This window comes from Mus pahari, chromosome 17 (assembly GCF_900095145.1).
Source record: "Mus pahari chromosome 17, PAHARI_EIJ_v1.1, whole genome shotgun sequence".
Lineage (NCBI taxonomy): Eukaryota > Metazoa > Chordata > Mammalia > Rodentia > Muridae > Mus > Mus pahari.
The window spans coordinates 43,145,873-43,171,865 of NC_034606.1; the positions used below are offsets into that span (position 1 = coordinate 43,145,873).

General features: G+C 50.9%; 1 protein-coding gene across 1 annotated transcript in view; it reads right to left on the minus strand.

The window, feature by feature from the left end:
• Positions 1-3,777: 3,777 nt before the first annotated feature.
• Cacng2 (calcium voltage-gated channel auxiliary subunit gamma 2) overlaps positions 3,778-25,993 on the minus strand; it is a 124,140-nt gene continuing 101,924 nt past the window's right edge. The window contains exons 2-4 of the mRNA XM_021216800.2: positions 23,154-23,237; positions 7,642-7,782; positions 3,778-6,460 (exon numbers count right to left, since the gene is read on the minus strand). Coding sequence (XP_021072459.1) covers positions 5,925-6,460; positions 7,642-7,782; positions 23,154-23,237 — 761 coding nt within the window. The 3' untranslated portion in view covers positions 3,778-5,924. The remainder of the gene's footprint in view (positions 6,461-7,641; positions 7,783-23,153; positions 23,238-25,993) is intronic.

Below are 25,993 nucleotides of genomic sequence, written 5' to 3' on the forward strand. Positions count from 1 at the left end.
TATAGGGATGCTGGGATGAAGTTTGTATCAGTGCAGTTCCTGCCTAGCATGTGCGAACCCCTTGTTCAAGCCCTTGATCCACATAAATGTGGGTTGTGTCACACTGGGGAAGTAGGCAGGAAGATCAGATGTTCAAGGGGATCCTGGGCTACATACCGTATTCAAAGCCATTGTGGGCTACAGGAGAATCTGCCTTATAAAAAAGACAGACAGACAGACAGACAGACAGACAGACAGACAGACAGACAGACAGACAGACAGACAAAAGCATAGTGAGGCTCAGCTGTCACTGCTGGGCCTTGGCTGGCCCTTAGGGACATTACTCTAGCCCTTTCCAGAGCAGAAGAAGAGAGATTTCTGGATAAGGAGATGTACTTGCCCTGAGCCCCTGCCCTGTTCTAGACTACTCTTTGGAGCCTGGCACACAGGATTTCTGCCCGAAGGGTCCTGCAAAACCAGCTTCCGTCAGTGCTCCCAAAGGTGAGCTGTTCTAGAAGTGACTGTTCTGAGGAGCCTGAGACTGTATCCCTCAGTGGAAGGTATCCTGCTCCTGCTGAGTGGAGAGGGGCACCGTGAGGGAGGGCAGGCTAGGGAGGTGGAGAAGCTGGGGTCAGGACTACTGCCCACGCTGTTACTGTGAGGCAAGTTCTCCACATGAACTTTAAGTTTCTCTTGCCATGAAGGTATGTCGTCAGGACAGGAGAGAACTCGTTGCTAGGTCCTCAGTTTGATTTGTAACTGTTGGCATTTTGCTACGATCCCTGAACCTCCTTTGGTGAGCTTGCCTTGGGCCCCAATGCTCATGGAAGGTGCACCCAAAAGAGCATGGGATTTGTGGGATCTTGACAATGTTTTGCCTCAGGTCAAGTTCTCCAAGGTCAAATTGAGCAGTCTTTCTGAATGGTGGACCATCCTATCTTTCTGGGCCTCAGGGTGTGGGGTCCCCAGGCACAGTCAGTCACCCCTATTTGTGTGGGCACTGCATTTGAGACTCGATAGTCTAGGGCTTGAAAGATGTCTCAGTGGGTAAAAACACTAGCTGCACAAGTATGAAAACGTGAGCTTGAATCCTCAGATATATGTGTGTGTGTGTGTGTGTGTGTGTGTGTGTGAGAGAGAGAGAGAGAGAGAGAGAGAGAGAGAGAGAGAGAGAGANGAGAGAGAGAGAGAGAGAGAGAGAGAGAGAGAGAGAGAGAGAGAGGGAGAGAGAGAGAGTTGGACTTATGGTGTGTGTGTCCCCTTACAATAATACCAAAAAAGCCGGCAAGTAAATGCCACCCATTGTAACATCTCTTTCGTCAGTGGTGATAATGGCTATCGGTGTGGTAACTGGAGCTCTGGCTGGCAAGCTAATAGCTCCACTATAAATCAACTTGGCCCTGTTTTCATCTATGGCACATCCACCTGACCTATATCTAGGTCAAGGGTATCAGATTCAGAAAGGTGACAAGCAGGTGGGTTATTGAACTGGTTATCAGGTTGGGAGATGGCTTAGTTGATAGAGTGCCTGCCTAGCATCCATATGTCCTGGGTCTGGTTCTCAGCACCGGGTAAAAGGGATATGCGTATAGAATGTCCTCCAAACACCAACTGTGTACCGGATGAATGGTTTTAGTCTCCTCTCCTCTCCTCTCTTCTCCTCTCCTCTCCTCTTCCTTCCTTCCTCTTTCTTTTTTTAAGACAAGGTTTCTATGTGCAGCCCTGGGTGTTTTGAAACTCACTCTGTAGGATGTCCTCGAACTCAGAGACCTGCCTGCTTCTGCCTCCTGAGTGCTGGGATTAAAGGTGTGCGCTACCAACCCCTGGCTTTGGTTTATACTCCCTAAGTTTTGATTTGATACGAAACCCCTGCTTTCTTCTAATCCTGTGTGGCATCACAGATTTTTAAAGCCAGAAGTGAACCAAGTTAAACAGATGCAACTCACTGTTAGAGGTGTTAAAGGCTCTCCTTCCATGAGCTGACCAGCAGGGGCCGGACTCCAGCCCTGGTCTCCGCCAGTCATCAGATGGGGCCTCTCTCCAAGGTCAAGTTCAATGTCCTGCCCCCCTCCCCATATTTTCCACTTTGCCAAGCTGAGGAACCCTTACAAGACTTGCCCCATTCCTGCCAACCCCTGATTCTCTCTGTAGAAAGCCTTCAGAGCACACCCCAGCATCATGTCCATTTCAGGCTGCACACAAAAGGTAGTAGTGGCATGTTGATGTGGGGTGAGGGGGTGTTAAAAGGGGAGAGCTCAAGAATGTTATAACCTCTGCTTTCAAATATTGGGGACAGTCATGTTGGAAAGGACCAGTGTTGTTGGAGCATGAAGGGAAACGGATGGGCAGTGGCCTCAGGGACTTGTCAGAGAGTGTGTGGCACTGGCCTCTGCCACCTTTGGAGGGGGTGATCTCCCCATTATTGGAGGCACTGAGGAATGCTAAAGAGAAAGGATTCATGACTTTGGATGTTGGGACCCCTTACTGCCTATGGTTTAAGACCATCATCCCTCAACTCTGAGAACTTCTTTAGATAAGATGGCCTGAGCTAGGACAGCGGTTCAAGGAATTCATGGAAGTGAGGACCAAGCTATATAAAAAAAAATCTTTATTTCATGTACCAGGATTTTGTTTTCTCGTTGTTTCATTTTGTTTTTAGGTTTCTTCTTTTTAAAATTTTTTTTTTCTGTTAACAGTCTGGAAAAAAAAAAAAAGAACCCACCAAGAAAATAAAATGGAAGTTGGTGTTTTTTTTGTTTTTTGTTTTGAATTGATCAGAGCTGGGCTTGAGCTGTCAGTTACCACAGGAAGCACCGCCCCTTCCCTCCAGGCCCCCTAGCCCTTTCTTGGTCAGCCACGCTGATATTACCTCTCACCCATGAGTCTTGTTTGGGTGGCCTGACCCCAGGTCTCACTTCCTGGGAAGAAGTCCGATTCGTGCTCAAATACTTGACCAGAGCTTAGGGGGCTCTCCACGGAGAGGCGCTTGTTTGTAGGACCCTTTCCTGTGTCTCTAGGCCTTTATCTGGTTTGGTTTGGAATCTGCTGGGCCTTGGGCAGGGCTGAGGAGGGACAAGGTGCTGTTTTTGCCCGGTTTGGATGATGCTCTGATCTCCCCGAATGTTTAACTGGCCCAGATATCTGAGCCACGGGGTCCGAGGCCTCCCCTGAACTTCTGGGCTGGCCTAGCAGGTGGTCTGTCTTGCTGCTGACCTGGGAGAAGAGTGTTCCTCTTCCAGACACAAGACACAAGAAGCCTTCCTCAGCATGCCCTCCAATTCCCAGAGAGTTCCGGCAGAGAACCTTCCGAGCAGGCCGCTGTCAGGGTAGCCAAGACAAGCAGGAGGCTGGTTGCTGGAGTCGAGGGAGGGGTGAGGTTGCTAGGAAATGGTTAGCCAGGTTCCCATTGTCTGATCTGGCCCTTGCCACTCTGGGGAAGGAAAAGGGGAAACCTGAGTGCTCCCTCAATTCACTCTGGGTTGCAGGCCTAACTGGGGCTGATGCTTGCCCCGGAGAGTGTTCTGTAAACATTCTTTCCATACAGGGAGATCTCTCGGCCCCAGAAGGTCTGCTTTTTCACTGACCTCAGAGATAGCAGCCTCCCCCACTCACTGATGACTGGGGTTACACCATTCAGAAAGGGAAGGTGAATGAGGGGGCTTTTGGAACTGCGCACCTCCCTCTGTCTGCATGGCAGGATAGGTCGCTCACATGTGTGAATTTTTGCTTTGACACTGGATGTGGGGGTGGGGTCTGGGGAGCACAGTGAGGAGGCACATGGTGTGTATGTGTGTGTGTGTGTGTGTGTGTGTGTGAGAGAGAGAGAGAGAGAGAGAGAGAGAGAGAGAGAGAGAGAGAGAGAGAGAGAGATTTAGGAATGTTCTTAATGTCATCAGGACTGCGTTGATTGCTCCTGGCCATTTTCCACTGAGCTGGGCTGGTAGCAGATCTTAAAAGTCACAGACACAGAAAGTAAGAATGAGCCTTCGGAGCTCAAGTCAATCTGTCCCCAAGCTGACACAGTAGGAAGCTGAGGCCCAGAGAGGCCACACAGCCATGACGTCTAGAATATAGATAGGAGCCCTTCCCCGTACAAGAACACGGTGCATCCACACATAGGTAAGGTACAGTGGGGGGCACACGGAGCACAAGGGCCATCGATAGCGCCGGGCTGATTTCCATGGCTTTGGAGGGCACAGGTCAGCTGCCTCTGAGCCATGCTCCTGACTGGGTGGCTGCTGCAGCACTGAGCCTAGGGGGACATTGGCGGTGGGCATGACGGTGGGTAGAAGTGTGTGTGTGTGTCTCCTCTCTCCATCAGCAATACCTCCCTGCAGGCAGGAAGAGCCTCTTTCTCTAGTCCCCAGGAAGATGGTGGGGCCGTTCTCCTTTTCTCTCTGGCTCTGTGCCCAGCTCACGTCTCTCCCAATGGATTTTGTTTGTTTTAATGGATATATTTGTTTTTTGTTTGTTTGTTTGTTTTGTCTTTACAAGTTCCCTGCTAAATTTTAAGTCCCCCACCCCACCCCAACTTCTTTTTTTCACAGTTTAAAGCTGGAAAAGAATTAAAAGAAAAAATACTACTTGATTTTCTTGCAAGTAAATTCACTTATTATATATTTACATTTATTTATAGTCTGTGGTTTTTTTTATTTTATTTTTTTAAAAAAAATCACCACTTGTTTTTCCTTTTTCTTTTGTAAAAAGAAACCTTTTTGCAATGTCATTGTTGGGCTCTCTGGGCCCCCCAGAGGGGCATCAGTGAGTCCATGGACCCCCAAAGGGTCATAGAGCCCCCTTCCCAGGGGGCTGGGGGCCTGTGAGTGTGGGGGTCCACCATCGCCCCAGGGTCATCTAGTGGCCCTGAGATGAGGGGTGAGGAGGGACGGCTGCTCTATATCCCCTGGGGGTGGGTGTCTCCTGCCTCCAAGGACAGAAGCTTGGATTACTGCCTCCCCCCCCCAGCCCCCAAGGCTCCCCCTGAGGATTCCAGGGGTCTGGCTTCTCTGTGAGCCACCAGCAGCCATTCCTTCTCTTTCCCTTTCCTCAAGGCCTAGGAAGTCATCACAGTGGGTTAAGGACCATTAAGGACCGGGAACCTGGGGTGGGCTAGCCCCAAGTGCGGCACCTCCAGGCACCTAACGGACAGGGGCGGACCAAGGGCTTGGGTCACCTGGAGGCCTGCAACTGCCTCATTGGTGCTGGGTAGAGTTGGCCGCAGAGCCACTGAACTTCTCCAGCATCCCAGGGCCCAGCCAGGGATCCAGGGGCTTGGCAGTGACCATTGCTCCCCTGGCCCTAAGGGCCCTGAGTCTCTGCCCCTTTCTCTCCCCGGGAGGCAGGGCCTGCTGGGGTTAAAGGGAAAAGAATGCGGTTTTATTTATTTATTTTTATTTATTTTTATTTTTAAACTCTCCCTGCAGTTAAAACAAACAAACAAAAAATGAAAACAAAAACAAAGGCAACATAAAACCCTAATAAATACTCTCTTGCTTTCCTCATTTTTTTGTTATTTTTTGTTATTTTTTTTTTGTTTTTTGTTTTTTTGCTTTACATTATCTTGGTTCCCTTTTATTTTTTCATTTAAATTGGTTTTTATTAAATGTTAAAATAATGGTACATGGGAAATCATGCATTTTCTTTTAGATTTATTTTCTATTTTAATTTTTCCCTCTTGCTTTGTTTAAAGTTTGTCTTCCCTCGGTTATATTTTCCCCCGCATAGCCTGTGGTTTTGATTTTGTTCTTCTTGTAGTTTTTTTTTTTTAAATTTACTTGCTATGTTTTTCTCTTTTTTTGTTTTTTTTTGTTTTGTTTGTTGTTTGTTCATTTGCTTGTTTGTTTGTTTGTTGTTGTTTTTTGCGTATGGAAGGTCTCCCCGTGGCTGCTGTGGTCCCTCCCCCGCCCGCGGGCCAAGCCTCCCCGGGGTCCCCCGTCCCACGGTCTTCATACGGGCGTGGTCCGGCGGTTGGCTGTGTTGGCGTGGAGAGAGTCCTTGCTGTCCTTCTGGATACAGTTGTGGACCTGGAGAAAGCTGTTATCTCTGTCCGAGTTGTAGGTGGCGGTGGGCGTGGTGGCAGCCTTCAGGGGGTCCCTACTGAGGGTGTACATGGAGATCTCCGTGGACGGCAGGGTGTTGAAGCCCTTCACGCCCACGGGCGAGGCGTCCCTGGAGTGAGAGGGCTCGGTGGAGCGCGAGCTGGAGCGGCTGCGGCGCTGGTAGCGGTAGCGGTAGCTGGGGATGCGGGTGATGGCGGAGGCCTGGAGGTAGTCGGTGGCGCGGGCCGTGGCCCGCAGCTGTTTGTGGCGGTCGATAAACATGTGCACGGCCAGCACCCCGACCATCTCGGCGATGATGAAGGACAGGGCCCCGAAGTAGAAGGACCAGCCGTAGGAGTAGCTGTTCTTTTTGGAGTCACTCTTGGAGGGGTCTCCGGCATTGGCTGATATATACACGATGATCCCGATGATATTACTTAGACCTGGAGAAGAAGAGGGAGTCAGAAGAGTCTGAGATGCTAGGGGGAGGGGAGGCGTGGTGGGGTGGGGCTTCCTTGACTAGATGGACATGGGACACAGGGTGGTGGTGCCAGTCTAGAAGTCTCTCCAATGACTATCTCAAATCTTAAACTTCATTTATTTGGGCAAAAGCGAGCCATGGTCTAGGTGTGGCCGTCAGAAGTTATCATTTTGGGAGTTGGTTCGCTCCATCTATATTGTGGGTCCCAGAGATGGAACTCAGGTAGGTCCTTGGGTTTGGTGGGAAACTCTCCTACCCACTGTACTACCTTGCCCAACCCGCCTTAGTGTCTTATCATGCTGGCCTTGAAGGGTGAGGCCTATGGTGACAAACTTGGACAGACAGAGGTGTCCTATGAAGTCTGGGGTAGTGACAGCAATAGGTACTGTGAACTGCTGCGTACCCACTGACTCCTCCCTATCCAGTGCTCCACAAACAGGCTGCCGCTGGGGAAAGGAACACACCTTGCTCAGCCCACAGCTGCAAGGCCAAAGGAGGCGGAAGGCTTTGGCCACAGTCTGAGTTTTCCAGTCAGCAAACCAGGGCTAAGGCAAGGCCTTGGACTCCCTCAGGACCCCAGAGAGGATTTGATGAGGGCACACAGGTGACTGTTCTCGAAAGACAGTGCACCCTGGACATGGTTGGTACCCTTAGGTGGTAGCCAGGCTTATTAGATGGCTCATGATGCAGTTCCTGTCACCCTTTGGGCATCTGCAGCCCCTGTGACAGGTCATGGAACAATACAGTTATCTGGGTGTGGGCCTGCCTGCCTGCTCTCCTGGCTGGGGCAATGAGGGGGAACAGTCTTCCTTGGCTTCCAGGGTGTAGCTGGGTATCGTGGGGGGCAGACTGGGGAAGAATGGGTCGCATAGAGTCTCTCTTTCTCTCTGTGTCTTCCTCAGTTTGCTTGTTCTGGGAGGGCAGAGGGCAAGTGGTGCCCTGAAAATTACAGGGGTCCCAGCCCTTTCCTCAGAGGTAGGAAGAAGATGGGGCATTGGGCATGGGAGCAGGGGTCTATGCACTGGATCCTCAGGTCAACCTCTCCCTTGGGCACAACCTGTAGCTAGAACAGGAGATGGCCTCCCTATACCCCCCCCATGCCACCCCCCATCCTCTCTCCGTTCTGCACACCCCTTGCCTTACCTGCAGACACGAAGAAGATGCCAGCACTCAGGATGATGTTGTGGCGTGTCTTGTAGAACTCGCTCGCTGCGATGCAGAGGCCACCCATGAAGAGCAGGATCACGCTGAGGATCGGGAAGATACTCGAGGCCCTCACGGCCCCTGCAGAACATAGAGCACAGGAGCTCAGTGAGGGGCAGGGGGCTGGATGATGAAAGATGATACAGGGAGGCCATGTCAGGGTGGGCGGACAGCACACAGGGGGTCAGGGCCTAACCAATACAGCTCTGGTGTCCCTGTGGTTTAGCGGTGTAAGGGGAGGACGGAGGGTCCCTTAAAGACTATCCATGGCCTTTAGGACCAGACTCCAACACCCTGTCAGATACTCAGGCGTCACCTGACACAGAGTCTCCTGGGATGTATTAATTCACACTGTTGACTTTCGCCATGCTTAGCTTTCTCACTGGTTCTTCTACAAACTTCTGCTCATCTGTCAAAGCCCAACTCCAAGTCCCCTCCTCTGTGACACCTTCCCTGACTTCTTTATGTAAAATCTACCAGCCCCCTTCTGGTGCTCGAGGACACTTGAGCATATTAGGAGGCAGGTGGAGTCACAGGGCTTGGGCTGGAACCTGGCCGTAGCATTTATTAGCTATTTAAATTTGGAACTGTCATCTTGTGTGCCCATCTACACCTCAGTAAGACAGGGATGGCCTGTCTCCAAGGAGCCTTGTGTCAGTTCAGGCAATGGATTTATAAAATACATTCATGGGGCAGTAAGCGACAGTTGCCCCATTCAGAGCGTGTTTATATGTATATTTTCATGGTAAGTCATAGAACCCAAAGGGCTATATCTTCTCTTTATAGCTTCCTTCCTTATTCACTCTTTTCAAAGACACAGGAGACCTCTAGCGGGAACAAAACAGCCCAGAAAGGCTAGCAGACAGACTCATTGCCAAGAGAGAGTGAAAAGGAGACACCCAGGGCCTCCAAATGGGAAAGCGAAGGAGGCCTGGCTGTCAAGATGCATAGAAAGAGCAGCATAAGGGAGAGTGTCTGTAGAGGGGAGGGGGGCAGCTCTGTGGCCGCTAGAGGGTCTGTGGGAATCAGAGTCTAATGAATGCCAGTCAACGGAGGCTCTGAGGGTCCCTGCAAGGTCATATGACTTTTTCCTATCCAAAGCCAATTATATAGCAAGTGGCGTCATGACCCAGGTGCCCCTAGCCTGGAGCTTTGGCCAGGCAGAGCTGAAGGTGGGGCTGGGGGGGGGGCGGTTATACCTGCTTAGACACTGTGGTTGCCTCCTCTGTGGCTACTTCCTCCTCCCCTCAGTGCTGTAGAATGAATCCAAGCTCTCCCACATTCTGAGGAAGTGCCCTACCACCACCAACTCCCTCAGTTCTCCTCCTCCCCTTTGAGACAGGGTCTAGGTTGTCCTGGAACTCAGTCTGTCAGTGAAATTACGATGTGTCTGCCTCAGCTTTCTGAGTAGTGGGATGAGAGGTTTTTGCCACCAGGCCCTAGCCTCCCTCAGTGGCTTCTAAGAAAGTAGGGGCCTGTAAACCACAGGGCCTTTGAACTAAGCCCAGTGATTGGTTATGGTATAGTTTGGGGGTAAAGATATCATGTGTGTCCCTGAACTTGTCCCTTTGGGTAGCCGAAGGCTGAGGGTCTGAGAGGGAAAGCTCCTTGCCCTTCTTTCTAAACAGGGTCTTACTATGTATCCCAGGCTAGCCTTGAACCAGGGCTCCTTTCATCTCAGTCTCTCAAGTGCAGGGATTATAGGCTTGCTATGCCTGGTAGACAGCTCCTCCTCCTCCTCCCTCCCCTCCCCTTCCCTTCCCTTCCTCTCCCCTCCCTCCCTTCCCCTTCCCTTCCCTTCCTCTCCCCTCCCCTCCCCTCCCTTCCCCTTCCCTTCCCTTTCTTTTTTTCCTTTCTTTCTTGAGACAGTTTTCATATGTAGCCCAGGCTATTCTGGAATTCAGTATGTAGACCAGGCTGTCCTCAAATTCACAGGGCTCTGCCTGCTTCTGCAGTGCTGCTATTAAAGGCATGTACCATTTACACCTGGCTCGGGGACAGACCTGGGGTTTCGAACAGAATTTTAGGGAGTTCCTTGTAACTGCACCCCCTTACCTATGGTAGGGTCTAACTGCTTGCTACTGTTATTTGGTGAGTAGACAGTTTTAGGGAGGGGTAGGGGACCTGTAGGTATGCAGAGCTCTGTGTCCAGTCGGGTGGCAGACAGACGCTGGGCCAGAGGATTGCTCGGAAGTCTCAGCACTCTGGGGATAGGGCTGCTTCTCTCCCCAGGCCTTAGGAAGATGTGCTGTCTTGTAAGCTATTTCTTAGAAAATGTACTTTGTCCTTAAACGACCCTGACCCAAGCACTCATTTGTACACACACACAGAGACACAGACACAGACGTGCACGCGCATGCACACACACACACACACACACACACACACACACACAGTTCCTAGTTTCCTCAATTTCCATTGGTTCAAGGACATGACAATAGTGAGTTCTTATGGACAGGCTGGTCAGGGTCCTGAGCTGGGACCTAACACACAATATTACACCTTTGCTGTGATGTAGAGATGAAAAAACTGAGTTCAGAGAGGTGGGGAAACTTGTTTACGGTTACCCAGCTAGAAAGCAGGGCTTCTAATCCAGAACAGCACCAGGGCTGTCCCAAGGAGCTTAGGAAGGTGCTGGAAGGTGGGCGGGACTGAACTCTGGTTTCATTTGTGCTGTAGATTTGCTATGTGAACTGTTGCGTAGATGACTTTTTTCTTTCCAAACGGATGTGGGGTGATGGCCCTGTCCCCTTTCTCCAAGGAAATGGCTCTTCCTGCCCGCAGCACACCTGCGTTTATCAAAGAAGACTGACCTGATGCAAAGGGTGTCACGACAGCCTGGGCTAGGTACCCAGCTCTGCTGCTTCTGCTGTGAGAATTCTCCCTGTGTGACTTTCAGGGCCAGCTTCTTAAAAGCTCATGCTGCCCCTGGGAGCCAAGGCCTTGGCGGGTGGATTCAGCTTGCTGGTTGTAGCTGAGCCCTTTTGGTAGCTAGTGTATGTTGCACTGAGACAGGGATGTTTGTATGAGACGGAGAGGTCTTTGTTGGAATGCCTGGTTGGAGTGCTACCCCTGTACCAGTTCTGGGGTGTATGAAAACAAGTTTTGATAGACCCATCATGACCAAACTGTGTTCTGATGAAAGAGATATATATCATCAAACGGTAACTGCATCCCTGCCTAAAAGAACTGCAGGGACAAAAATGGAGAAGAGACCGAGGGAAAGGAGGTCCAGTGACCTGCCCAACTTGGGATCCAGCTCAAGGGGAGGCTCCAAGGCCTGACACTATTACTGATGCTATGGTGTGCTTACAGACAAGAGCCTAGCATGGCTGCCCTCTGAGAGGCCCAGAAAGCAGCTGACTGAGACAGCTGCAGATACTCACATTCAACCATTGGTCTGAGAGGCCCAACAAGCAACTCAAAGAGCCAGATGCAGATATTTACAATCAACCAATGGACAGAAGCCAAGGACCCCTGTGGTTGAATTAGAGAAAGGCTGGAAGAAGCTGAGGAGGAGGGCGACCCCACAGGGAGGCCAGTAGTCTCAACTAACCTGGACTCCTGAGATCTCTCAGACACCGAGCCACCAACCAGGCAGCATCCTCCAGCTGATAGGAGGTACCCGACATACATACAGCAAAGGACTGCCTAACCCTTGAGAGACTTAAGAGCCTAGGGAGGGGGAAGTTCTGGTGGAGTGGGGGCGGGGATGGGGACATCTTCTTGGAGACAGGAGAGGAGGAATGGGATGAGGAACTGTCAGAGGGTGGGCCGGGAGGGGAATAGCGACTGGACTGTAAAAAAGATTAGAGAATAATAATAATAGTAATAATAGTAATAATAGTAATAATAGTAATAATAATAATAGTAATAGAGCCAGGATGAAACATTCCAACAGAAAGATACCAATGAGGCACTGTGGTGTGTGTGTGTGTGTGTGTGTGTGTGTGTGTGAGACGTCCTGAGGATTGAGTGTGTGACAGACACAGTTTTAGGCCTTCTCTGTCTCCAGTGGTGAACACTTTACTTCTATTATCCAGAAGCTGAAACTGAGGCCTAGACGAGTTTGGCTGTCTGTCCAAGTGTTGTGATCTCGGGCCTGTCCGTCTAACACATGGCATCCCCTTGCCTAGGCTCTGTACATTCTCTGAGCTGGATCAGGGTGGGTTTCCCTGAGAGAGTGATCTGGGATCAGTGGGGAGCAGCTCCCAAGAGAGCAGAGGCAGCTGCTAGGAGTGTCTGTGGGACAGGGCCAGCACCAAGTGGTGTGTCAGACAGGGTCAGGCTCACAGGCACTCACGGAGGGACTCGAGGACCCATGAGAAGGCCAAGGCCTGGTTCAGAGCCAGGTGGAGCCTCCTGGGTCACTAGGGGCCTTGTGGGTCAAGGTAAAGAGTGTGTGCCTCTGTCTTCAGAGCAAAGGAATTCGCCGGGCATTTAGACCTGGGAGGGCTGTAGGGGGTCTGATTTGCATCACAAGAAGCAAAGTCAAGCGAGACGTCGGGCCGGGAGGAAAGCGGCTGCCCACAGCAGTGGGGCTGCTCCAGTCTGGCGAGCTCCAGGTTACAGGCAGAGGGGAGTTAGTCTGACAGACTCTCGGGTGTCTCAAGCTGCTAAGTAGGGGAGAGATGTTAACTTTTTTTTTTCTTTCCCTGTGGTTTTAGACTTACAGGTGGACTGGAAAAAGTATATGAAGACAAGGAGAGAACAAACTTTGGAGTGTGAAGCCAGGCCAGTAGGGTGAGAAGAGGAGGGGAGGAAGAAGGAAGGAGGGGAGGAGGGGGAAGGAGGGGGAAGGGAGAATCCCCACATTTAGACATCCCTAGTTTGAAGTTTTCCTGGGCTACATCCATGGATTGTGGAGCAGACAGCTGGGGCTCAGGAAAGCCATGTGCGTTAGGCAGTTTATGTGGATTCTATAGACACAGATGAGGAATTCCTGTCCTTAGCCCTAATACGGAAGAGACTTGGGGATCCCCAGTGTGTGGCCACTGACCAGAGAAGATGTAAATCCCAGTGGGTTCTCTCACTAGCTGCAGCGACCATTAGACTCGAGGGTGCTTTGGTAAGCTAAGTGTGTCTTCTGGCCCTTTATGGCTCTCTTTGTTTACCTCTTTTTTTTTTGTTTGTTTGTTTGTTTTTGTTTTTCGAGACAGGGTTTCTCGTGTAGCCCTGGCTTAACTGGAACTCACTTTGTAGACCAGGCTGGCCTCAAACTCAGAAATCCACCTGCCTCTGCCTTCCAAGTGCTGGGATTAAAGGTGTGCACCTCCACACCCGGCTGTTTACCTCTTCCTTCCCCCTTTGACAAGGTCTTTGTAGTGCAGACTGGCTAGACCTAGTTGTGTAGCCCAGGCTGGCCTCAAACTCTGATCCACCTGCCTCAGCCTTCTGAGTGCTGGGATTAACAGGCATGCCAAAGTTAACTTCATGTTTTCTGTGTTGGTTGCAGAAGTGACTAATGTCCTGACCGATGGGGAAGGACCATACTTTGGAAGTGGCCTCTTGTCTCGGCCAGGGGTGGGACAGAGGTGAGTTTGGGTACGGATAAGTGAGGATTAGGGAAATTGAGCCAACATTCTCTGTTAGTTCTTTTGCTGGGTCCTCTTGGCAAATCACGGTTATGATCTTGGGCCTCAGGGAGCCAACTTTCAGGGCCATCACGCTGAGAAGTTGCTCTTGGGAGTGGGCACAGCTGGTGGGTAGTGACACTCAGAGGCCATGCTGTTCTTTTTCTCCATCTGGCAGAGTGGGTGGGTGACACTCAGGAAACAGGGGTGTAGGAAATCCGGCCTGCTGCCGGCTCTTCTGTTTCTCTTTCTCTTCTCTGCCCTCAGGTCTGTACTCTGCTGGCACTGCACTAGGGGACACCCGAGGACCCCAACGTTGTGATCATCCTGTATCCCTGGGATCCTTCCTCCAGGTCAGATCACCAACTTCTCTTGGCTTGTACGCCAATAGTCACAGTGGTTAGCACACTGAGGGTAACTCCTCAGTTTCTGCACAGTGTTGAAATATGTGAGCGTCAACCTACTGGGACTTGATCCATTTTAATGGGTTCATGTGGCAGACATGCTACGTTGGGAGGAACTTTCTAGTCTCTTGTATTCTGCCTTTACCCCCTTCTTGTTCCAATTGGTTAGTGTGGCTAATGACCATGACAGTGGATGGTTAATGGAAGTTGGGTGTGTATGTGAGTGTTTATGTGTGTGTGTGTGTGTCTGTGTGTGTGAGTGTGTGCTGGGAAGGAAAAGAGGTGTAGAGAGACTGGCAGAAAGAGAGAGAAAGGAGAGAGAGAGCAAGAATGAGAGAGAGAGAGAGAGAGAGAGAGAGAGAGAGAGAGAGAGAGAGAGCAGGCTGCCTCACTGGCTGTGTGGTCTGTGCCTGGCTTTCCCATCTGTCTGACAGGGAATCAGCCATTGTGGCCCCAGAGTGACTGTGAAGACGAATCAGGCTGCTCTCAGGTTGGGGATATAGTCAAGCATCCATTTGTTCTCTGTGATGCCTCATGGAAGATATGTTGGGGACACAGAGGGCGACTTGGGGAGCACTGTGTGCTGCTGTGATTTATGAGCAGAGGTCAAAGGACAACCTGTGGAAGACTCCTTCCACCCTGTGGGTCCCAGGCCTTGAACTCAGGCCGTCAGGTTTGACGATAGGCTGAGTCCTATTGCTAGCCCTCTCTTGAGATGTGGGGGTCCTGAGGTGGGTGCTTGCTAGTGTAGGAGGCAACTCAGCAGCCACAAAAACAGGGAACACAGAAATATGAGCCGGGATTGAGTCAACCCTGCCTGGGCCAGGGCAGTCAGGTTGGTGGCAGGAAGAGGTACTGTGAGCAGACTTAGGGATGGAGGTATCTCGTTTATTCACTCAGCAAACAGACCCTGAGATGCATGGGTACAGTTCCCTCCTGGTCTTGGGATCCTCAAGCTTTGCATGTTCCAGTGAAGAAAAGGAAAAAAAAAAAATGGAGACAGTGTTTTTCTGTGTATTTCTGGCTATCCTCAAATTCTGAACTCCCAGAGATCCCGATGCTTTTGCCTCTGGGAGTTAAGGTGTGTGCCACCCCCATGTCCCCCAGGAGAAGAATCTTAACAGAAAGCAAGACCAGGACTGGGGCTGTGACACACAGGTGGAGGGCTTGCCGAGGTTTGACTCCCAGCATCCCAGAACAAAATGGAAAACAGAAAAAGAAACGGACCCAAGTGGCAAGTGGCCTGATCCCGCCTTAGAGAAGGGTAGGGGAATTTGCCACTCATCCCATTTGGGATGTCCCCTTCTTCTCTACCCTCCAGGCTATTGGTAAGCACATTCACTCCTTCCCAGGACCCTTCCCACCCATCTACCGCTGCACCTCCTGGCTCCCATGGCCTGAGGCTTCCCAGCTGGCTTCTCATTTCCTGGCTGTGCCCCGAACACTGAAGAGCCAGGCTTTGAGTCTGAGCATTGGACCATTTTTTTACCCTCCTCCGCACACAAGGTGGGCAGGGTACCATCTCAGGGCTAAGCTGATGTCTCAGACTGCAGGAGTCAGAGATGCCAGAAGCCGAGGTTGCTCTTGGCCAGAGGTAGCCTCTCCCTCTGCTGGGGGTGGGGGTGGGAGAATGTCTACAATGTTTATAGCTCCCAGCTTCAGAGTCTCTGTTCAAAGGCTACTTTTGACTTGAGGAGCCAACTGGTAAGTGAAGTGCTCTCATCAGCCCTGTTCCCATCCTCTTTGTCTTCTGCCCCACAGTCATCACACACCCCGACACACTGAGCAACCACAATGGCTAATGTCTTCTGAGTGCTTACTGTGCTCCGGGCTGCTCAGAAGTGATGTCCTAAGCCAGCTCCCTTCACCCTCATCCCAACCTCAGGAGGTGGCTTTGAAAATGAAGCCAGGGAGACAGCCTAGAGCAGGCGGCTGATGTTGCCCACGTGGCTCTTCTGTTCTCCTGCCTCTTGGTGGCCCATCTCAGTGTATTCATCCCTGGGTAACCCCTCAGGGCCGCCTGGGGCTTACTTTCCCCTTCTGTCAGATGTCCTTCCTTCATGGTGCTATGACTGATTTTGAGGAGGGGCTGTTGCTTCAGTCTCTGGCAAGAGGCTCTCTCCCTCAGCTGCGACTTTGTATGCTGAGGGGAGGGGGTAGGTGGCTGTGTCTGGAGTCCCCATTTCCTTCTCTGTCAGTTCCTTTTAGTGGCCGTGTGTGTAATGGGCATGCTGAACATGGTACCCTGCTCTCCTGTGTATGTGAGTTGTATGCATGCGTGCATGCGTGCGTGTGTGTGTGTGTGTGTGTGTGTGTGTGTGTAAGACCCAATTGTATTAGTTCTTCCCCCCAAGTTTTAGCTCCAGAGTTAGAGACCTGAGCCCACCCTTTTGTCTTACACTATGAAAGTCTATACAATGTTGAAGATTTGGGTGTCTGGCATACAGTAGGTGCTTACAATAAGATTGTGGCTTTGAACCAATTGCCCTGAATTTTTTTTTTTTTTTTCGCCTCACTCCAAGCCACATGAGGAAATCTAATAAACACAAATTTCCATCTTTTGGACATAGCAGGGATACGCCCCAAACACCCAAAGACCTGCTTCTGCCACAGAAAGGGACATGTGTAGATACATACATAGGAGCATACATACACACGTACACTTAGACTCATGGGCACACAGCACAGATGCAGACCCTAGCAGAGACATAACGTTGGCATTCGAAAGATGATGGTGGTCACTAGACATCACCTCCTTTTCCTCGCTCAGACTGAGGAAGGGGCAGAGGCCACCGTGACAGGCACATCCTATGGCCTACAGTGCTCAGTGGGACAGTGTGACCACCATTCACCCCTAGTGGGGGCGGTGGTAGGTGAGGCCCACAGCGTCATGCCTAGCTAAGGGGATGGGAACCAGGAGGAGGGGGAGGGGACCCAGAGCTATTCTCACATTACTAGGAGACCTGGGCTCTGACTCCGGATAGATGGTGGGTTGGGGAGGAAGACCATGCAGGCATGCAGGCATCATGCAGGCATCCTTTGTCCCCTCAGGGAGACCCTTCCTCGTACCAGGCCCCCAGGAAGGCTTGTGAGCAGGCACACCCTGTTTCCTGGTTCCTTCGCTGACCAGGAGCTGAGCTCTAAGACTCCTGTCTAGTCACAGCCTTCTAGAACTCTCTGTCCTCCCCCTCCTGTCCCATGTCACCCTGGCGGAACGAGGAGGTCAGAGGTGGCACGCTGGCCCCTTTGGCTTTGCTCATTCTGCTTTGTCTTTCAGATCATCACTCAAACTCCCCCCATGAGTGCTGTGAGCCCCTCCTTGACTCTGAAGTAGCAACCCCCCCGCCCCCCACTTTCCTGCTTGACTTTCTCGGCGGAGTCTAACATGCTTTATGATGAACTTGCTAATTTCGTTGATTGCAAATCTCAAGTGCCCGAGGCCAGGCCTCCTCTGCTGTCAGCTTCCACATCCTCAGCACCTGGAGGAGGGCCTGGTCTACAGGAAGGAGGCTGCTCCTCCAGGAGGACTGGAAGACTGCGGAGTCGTTCACACTTGAAAGGGAAGGAGGAAGATGCACTTGTCTCTAGGGTGGCAGCTTCATTGGAAGCTTTAGGCCTCTGGGAAGCACAGGTTTGGCAGGGCTCAGCTCCCCCTAGCCGCTCTGTGTAGCTCATTTGACAGTGGTCTTGGGTTGGGAAGAGCCTAAATGTTAGTGACAAAAGGGACAGACATAACCACTTAGCCAGGGTTTCTATACCTGCACAAACATCATGACCAAGAAGCAGCTGGGGAGGAAAGGGTTTATTCAGCTTACACTTCCATACTGCTGTTCATCACCAAGGAAGTCAGGACTGGAACTCAAGCAGGTCAGGAAGCAGGAGCTGATGCAGAGGCCATGGAGGGATGTTACTTACTGGCTTGCTTCCCCTGGCTTGCTCAGCTTGCTCTCTTATAGAACCAAGACTACCAGTCCAGGGATGGTACCACCCACAAGGGGTCCTTCCCACTTGATCACTACTTGAGAAAATGCCTTACAGCTGGATCTCATGGAGGCATTTCCCCAACTGAAGCTCCTTTCTCTGTGATAACTCCAGCCTGTGTCAAGTTGCCACAAAACTAGCCAGTACACACACCCATCCCTACTTCTGCTCACATCTCTGCTTTTCTTGGAGCAAGTTTAGAAGAAGATGGAGAAAGAACTGTCAGCAGTTCTTTCTGTGGATTGGGCAGAGCTGCTGGGGGCGGGGTTGGGGGTTGAGGGGGACGGGACACAGGGTGGGGGGCTGCTTTGCTGGCTCTGCCCCTTTCCTTTCACCTCTATCAATATTGTTAAACTTGAACAGCCCTGGGCATGGACTGTACTGGCATCTGTTGGAGGCAAAGTGGGACACACCACCCTGAATGCCAGCTTCTCTGAGTGGCCTTCCCAGGTCACACTGTATGAAAACAGCCATCGTTTCTCTCCCCCCCCCCCACCGGGCTCCAGCTCCCTGGCACTGTAGTCATGTGGGTGTGGGGAGTTGGGGTTGTCACAGATCTGATCCTGCTCCGAGTGGAGCAGAGTCAGGTGGTGTCATGGTTAGTGTTTATTGAGGCATGAAGAGCCGCCCACTGTGGGTGGCGCCATTCCCTGGCTTGGATCCTGGAGAAAAGATGCTGAGCGGCCGCATGTGTTTATCAATCTCTGTTTCCTGGCTGTGGATGTGAGGGATCAGCTGCTTCAAGCTCCCCTTGCCATGACTCTTCTGCCATGATGGGCTGTATTCTTGAACTATGAGCCAGCATAAATCCTTTCTTCTTTGAGGTATTCTTGTTAGGGTATTTTATTATATCAATAGGAAAAGTAAGTCAGGCAGCCTTGTGATTCTGTAATCACTGGGGCACACGCTGCCTTCCTGGATCCCACCCTGCATGGCTACTGTCCTTTCAAATCCAGAGGTCCAAAGGCAGAGCTGCCTTGAAGGGCAAGCTCTGGTGTCTGTATCGCTGAGCCCTTTCCACTGCCTTGACTATCTTCCCTCCCTGCCTTCTATCCTGTCCTGTTCAGAGTTCGTTACTTTGGACTCAAGGTTGAGCCTTCTACCAGCTGTCCTGCCTTCAGTCCACCCCAGTCTTTGGCTGTCCCAACTCTGTCATGTTCCTCTTGTTTTACCTCTCTCCGGCCTGCACTGCTGGAACTGGCCTCCATGCCTCCATTTCTTTCACCCTTTAGTCTCCTGCCTCTGATGGCAAGGTTCCCTTTCTAGATCAGGCTCCGCCTCACTTAGAAGGACACCACCCGACTCTCCCCAGACCCACCAGGCTGGGGCCCTTCTAGGTCTCTCTTCTCTTGGTTGCAGGCTGGACTCCGGCTAAGCTGGCCTTGTTGGTGTTGCCTGAAGATGGGGCGCTATTCTAGTTTCAAAGCCTTTGCTTGGCGATTCCCTCTGTTGGGTCATCTCGTCCTAAGACATCTTCTCACCATCTCCCCTGACCCCACCCAGAAAGGCTGTCTTGGTCCCTTGTCTAGGTGACAGCCCTTCCTCTGCCTTTCCCCACCCCATTCTCTGAGGCCATGTCAGGCAGGAACATGGGCTCTTGCTCATTGCGTCTTGCCTCCATTAGGACTCAGCTTTTCCAAAGGGCCTTGCTGTCTCTGGTTCACCAGAGATCCCTAGTACTGGCAAGAGTACCTAGCGAAGCCTGGCACAGAGTGAGGACCTAGTAAGTGTGTCACTGTGAATGAATGAATGATCGCTTTAGAACCAAAGTTTACACTCTGGTAACACTTTAGGAAATACCCCTATGGGAAGTGTGAGAGGCTCCAGCTGCACCACAGGCTGCCTTCTAATTCTGCAGCAGCATAAGGTACGGTAGTGGTTTGCATATGCTTGACCCATTGGGAAATGGCATCATTAGTAGGTGCGACCTTGTTGGATAGGTGTGGTCTTCTTAGAGGAAGTGTGTCACTGTAGGGGTGGGCTTTGAGGCGCCTGTGCTCAGGCTCCACCCAGTGTGGAATGAGAACTTCCTCCTGTCTGCCCTTGGATCAGGATGTAGACCTCTCGGCTCTTGCAGCATCATGTCTGCCTGCAAGTTGCCATGTCTCTGGTATTGATGATATTGGACTGAATCTCTGGAGCTGTAAGCCAGCCATAGTGAAATGTTTCCTATGGAAGCGTTGTCTTGGTCATGGTGTTTCTTCACAGCAATGAAACCCTAACTAAGACAGGTTCCTAGTCTTTCCCCAGATAGCTAGCCCTCTGGAAAATTCCGTTCCTCTCCCAGCCTATCAAGTGGCAGGTGAGCTAAGGTAGTGGGTTTGACTGACCTGGGCTCTGGGCTGATTCAGGCTCTACCTACTGCCAGGTGAGACTCACCCACCTTGCTGTCCCTCAGCAGTCAAGGCTTTGTCCCTGGTAATATTTCACCATGACTTACTCCACATTGCTGGGTGGGTGATTGCAGTGTGAGGTGATAAGGCAGGTGTGAGATGGACACACAGACAAGGGGTGAGAGGAGCCTCTGAGGGGCTTTTGAACCAGAAAGAATGTAGGAGGTCAGGGATTGTTCTAGAGCAATTAGCCCTGCCTCCCACCTCCCCCTGGCTGCATAGATTGACAGGAGTGATGGCTTTGACCTTTCCAGAGCCATGTTGTCTCTAGCTCAGACTACCACATTATATAGCTCAGGGCCAGCACACCCCCCACCATCCTAGGCTGCTGCATGCTTTTGTGAATGGATTTTGATGGGAAGTAAGACTAAAAATCCTGTGTCTATTTTCCCTTAATAAATGACATTTAATAAAAACCAGGCAAAGCCACTCACGCCTGTAACCTCAGCACTGGGGAGGCAGAGGCAGGTGGACCTCTGTAAGTTTGAGGCCAGCCTGGTCTACAGAGTGAGTTCCAGGACAGCCAGGGATACAAAACAAAAACAAACAAACAAACAAAGGGAATTGGAATGTTTAGGTTGTGGTGGTTTGAATATGTTTGGCCCATGGCAAGGGCACTATCAGCAGGTGTGGCATTATTGGAGGAGGCATGCCCTTGTTAGGGGAAGTATGTCACTGTGGGGGTGGGCTTTGAGCTCTCTAGGCTCAGAGCCTCCTCCTGGCTGTCTTGGGAACAGGATGTATAACTTCTGACTCTTCCAGCACCATGACTGCCTGCAAGCTGCCATCCTTCCTGTCATGATAATAATGGGCCGGACCTCTGAAGCTGTATGCCAGCCCCAATTAAATGTTGTCCTTTGTTAAGAGTTGCCTTGGTCACAGTATCTCTTTACAGCGATGACACCCTAACTAAGACAGAAACTGGTTGAGTCTGTACAGTAAGTTAGAGGCCAGCCTGGGCTACATGAGAAAGGAAAAGGGCTATTTAATCAATGGCTTTCACTGTCTGTTGCTGGGGTGGAGGAAGTGTGGTTTAAACAGCTGAAAACATTTCCTGTCTCATCCTTCGCAGAAAACCTCTGCTCATTTGTTATGCATGTTCTAGAACCCCCAAGTTGCTCAGTGAACTGAAGTCAGGCCTTGGCTTCCATTGATGCAGGGGGAAGGTGAGCCCATACCCCAGACACTTCCCTCTTTAACACCAAGGAAACGGAGACTCAACACATCAGAGCGTGCTCCAGAGGAATCCTGTATTTCATGAGAGGCATTTGTTGAGGAACTATTATTTTCTGGGTCCTGTACTGAATGAGACAAACTGCCTCCAGGTGCTTCCTGTCTGGCTGATGAAATGTAATGCCATCCTTCACTGTGATTGGCCAGGTGAGACTCAGGGCCCAGGTGTGTGTATCCTAGGGTGGGGCTTGGCTTTGACTTCCAAATTCAGGTCTTGTTTCTATCACACCTGACACTCTCCCTGAAATATCCTCCCTCTCCCCCACCACAGTGCCTGCTCTTACTGGCACCAGGGACTGTCTCACATGTCCATCCTGGCCTCCCTATTTCTCAGTATAGGCTGAGTATACGGCAGGCACCCAATGCATGTTTATTGCATTGGCTGATTCCAGATAGAGTAACAGTTAATGACTGATATCCAGACAGTCCTGTGGAAATTCTGCTTAAGATCAAAATCTTGAGTGAATTAAGAAAGGGAGATGATAACTCTCTTAAGATATTCCACCTCTCTCACCAAAACTTCCTTCCAACTACCTGGGCGTGGTGGCGCACGCCTTTAATCCCAGCACTTGGGAGGCCGAGGCAAGGCAGATCTTTGAGTGCAAGGCCAGCCTGGTCTACAGAGCAAGTTCCAGGACAGCTAGAGTGACACAGAGAAACCCTATCTTAAAAAAACAAAACAAAACAAAACAATAAATAACTGGACGTGGAAGTGCGTGCCTTTAATCCCATCACTCAGGAGACAGAAGCAGGTGGATCTCTGTGAGTGTGAGGCCAGCCTGGTTTACAAAGGGAGTTCCAGGACAGCCTCAGCTGTTGCACAGAGAAACCCTGTCTCAAAACAAAACAAAACAACAACAACAGCACAAAACCTCAAACCATTAATAAGTAAGTCAATAAATAAACAAATAATCTATAAATCATGTCCTGCTCTCTTTCGCTCCCTTTCTGACTGCCTCACCAGTTCCACTTTCCACAGACTTTTCAGGGAAACTGGATCCCAGGCTGACCTGCCAGTGCCACCTCTGATATGAGTAGTTATTATTGAAAGAGACAGGAGCAATTCAGGTAAGAAAATGCCTCCTAGGTTTTTTTCATCAACGGGATCCGGGGTGATGCTAACTGGGATGCTGTTGGCGAGGGAAGAGGAGAGGAACCCAGGTATAGAGGCGGGGCAGCAGTTCCTGGGACTCTGTAAGCAACCTCCCCCCCCCCCCCCATCATAGAGCTTATCGGTCTGAGAGCCTTCAGTGTGGCTGTCCCAGGCTTCAAGGACCCTCAGCTCCTCTCTGGGAAATCCCTTTCGATAGCTAACAAGGTCTGTGTTGGTTTCTAGGGATGCTTGAGAAATTTCCTTGGGCCTTCAAAAATGTTTTCTCTTGATAATATGTCTCAGGGGGACTTAAAGATCACAGCGGTTACAGCGGGATTTAACTTTGATTTGACTTGTGGGGGAAGGAAAAATTCTCTTTGTGTCTCTTTAGTACAAGCTGGTTTCATTATTATTTGAGAGCAGTATTCCCTGAGTTCCTATTCTGGGCCATGCCCTGTGCTGGAAGAGAATGTCCCTCATCTGCAGAACTGGGGGATGTTACCCAGCAGACAAGGACATTCCCCCCGCCACGCTCTCAGCGTATGAAGGGCTGTGCCTGGGAACCCCTGAGAAAGAGGGGTGGCTTCCTGGAGGAGGTGAGGTTTCAGGAGAGACTTGGGGGAATGAGTAGGAGTTGTCCAGTCCAGAGGGAGCAGCAGTTTCCTGACCTCTGTCATAACCAGGGTACGGAGTAGGCCTGACCTTTGATCCTCGGAAGGAACAAACTGAGGGACCCTTCAGCTGAAGGGAGATTAAAACACCGTGTGTGACTCACGGAGGAAATACTCTGCGGTGTCAGCTTCGTAGTCCGCGTCTTCCGGAAAGTGGTCGATTTGCTTGCACAGACCTTTGAAGTTCCCTGCAAGATAATGCAGAAAGAGGCGGGTGAGTGCTTGGGTGGCCAGGCTCAGGACCCACCTGTTCTTTCTGGACACCACGATGTTCCCAGGATCTTCCCAGGCACGTTTGCCCTGGATCACAGCACACCCTACAGGAGGCTCAGAACCAACCTCCTGCCTTCCATCCCCACCTCCCTCACCGCCTTCTGAGGAGCCTGAGTTTGATTCTGGGTTGGGGACTATGCTGAGAGGGGTGGGGCATGGGCTCAGCAGGGTGGTAGGGGGGGTTGCAGCTTGGCGGGGGGTCACCCAATTCTTGGAAAGCTGCATATTCTTTCCTAAGAAGGCAGACCCCAGACAGACACGACAGACAACCGCTTAGAAGAGGTTGTACCCTCTGCACTGGTATTCACCTCCCAGACAGACACAATACCCCAGCAGTTCTGAGCTGGGGGCTGGCCATCTACCACATTCCTTTTTGGAATCTAGGCTTCTTAGGTAGCCCAGACTGGCCACACGTTCATCATGATCATCCTGTCTTAACTTTCCGAGTGCAGGGTCACAGGCCTGAGCCACCATGCTAGTGTTTAGTTTGTGAACTACAGCTCACCGTAGCAATAAGGCACGCCCATGTGAGAAGCGTTGTCGGCCCATTTTGCAGATGGGAGGAACTGAATCTCAAGGACCTCGGGACTAGCAGGTTGGAATGGAGCGTAACAAGGACTCAAATGATGGCCTTTATCTCTAGACTTTTGCAGGTTGAGAACTGATCCTGGGCAAGTGCCAGGACAGGGCCAGGTAGCCTGTCAGCAGCGTTCACACAGAGAGGCAAGGAGCCATGGGAGGAAGGGACCTGCAGACAAACTGACAGCTGGGATTCAGTTTGCTGGCACCAGAGTGTCAGCTTTGGCTCTGGTCAGTCTGTGTGTTACCCAGCACTGTCCCCAGCAGCAGTGGGAGGCAGGGCTGGTTCCAGTCCAGTTCCAGTTCCAGCCGGAAGGATGACCGAGACCGCCCTGCCCAGCTCAGCTTTCCACACTTGACTCAGTTTCTCACATGCACATACGCACACACACATGTGTTCTGAATAGTTGGTGGTGTATTTAGTGTGGTAACTGATGGGGACACAGCAAGCCACTGTGTTCTTTCTGTGACAGTTGCTGGAATCACCTTATATATACAGTACCCAGTAACTCGACAATTTAAAAAACCTCAAATTTATTTTCTATGTCTTACTTATTTACTTTTAAGATAAGGCATCACTCTGTGAAGCCCAGGCTGGCTTGGAAGTCACTATTTAGTCTAGGCTGGCCTTTAACTCATGACAATTCTCCTGCTTTTGTCTCTCTGATGCTGAACTAACAGATATGAGCCACCATGCCCAACTTAGCAAATTTTTTTCTTATAGAGTCTGAAGTTCGCACACACATATGCACATATACACACATGCACACAGACATATACACAAATGCACACATGTACAGGCATGCATACGTATGCACACAGACATGTATACACACATGCACACATGTGTGTACATGCATATGCACACATACTTATATACACATGTGCACACTCATACACACAGACATGCTCACACAGACATGTGCACACACATGTGCACACATATGTACAGACATGAATGTATACGCACATGTGCACACACATACATGTACACACATATATACATACATATGTACACACATGAAGAACACAATGGGTCTTCTGGCTACTTAACCTAGCTCTGTAAGGCCAAAATAGATCCATCATCATTAATACCGAACTATAGAAATGATCCCTGAAAGTATATTCTTTGGATAGGTAATTTCTCTAAGGATTTTGGCCTTCCTTTCTTCATGCTCGCCCTGTTCTTCCTCTCCACCCTCCTGCATTTAAGGATGCTTACAAGAGTCCTGTACCACCCTGATACCTTATTCCCAGTCTCCAGGCTTGTGCCTCCTCTTGCTACTCCACTAGGGAGACCCTGGCAACAGCTGCCTAACTTCTTCCTCCTATTCAGTTCCAAGCCCCAGCTCTTCTGAAGTGCTTTTCAAAGCACTCTCATTTTCTTTTCATTTGATCTGACAAATATTTCATCAGTACAACTCTGTGACAGGCGACCGTATGAGGAGTATGCACAGGAGACGCAGAGAGCTCTTGAGACTAAGGTTCCTAAGAGCCTGGGGACAGTTGAGTCTGGAGCCCAGGGCTGGAAGTGGAACCTCTGCTGTCCTACCCAAGCCCAACACTTCCTCCTGAGCCTTATCCATACATACTTCCTGCTGGATGCTTCTTCCTGCGTGTCACCCCTGCTTGACCCGGTGGCTCCTAACATATGGCCAGGCATGAGAGAAATGTCCAGAGGATGAGAGTGGAGGCCGTGAGGTGTGAAGAGCCCACCCTCCCTTTCAAGGCCCGTGCCTGAGTGACCGACTCCCACCCATGTCCTGGTGGCTGTTACAGAGAGCCATAAGCTCAGTCCTGTGCTCACACTCACTCCTTTCAGCCTGGGCCTCTAGAAGCTGCAGCGAGGACAGTAAAAGTCTCTCCTTGGCTCCCTTTTTCCAGGAAAGCCCATGTTGGTGCCTCAGTGCCTTTCATCCCTGTCTACGAACTCAGGGCACCAGGCAAGCCCACGCAGGACACCCTAGTCACCCACTTTTACATTTTGTGCCTTCTCCTTCCCAAGGTCTGAAAATGCAAGTGAGCCGGGTGTGGTGGCGCACGCCTTTAATCCCAGCACTCGGGAGGCAGAGGCAGGCGGATTTCTGAGTTC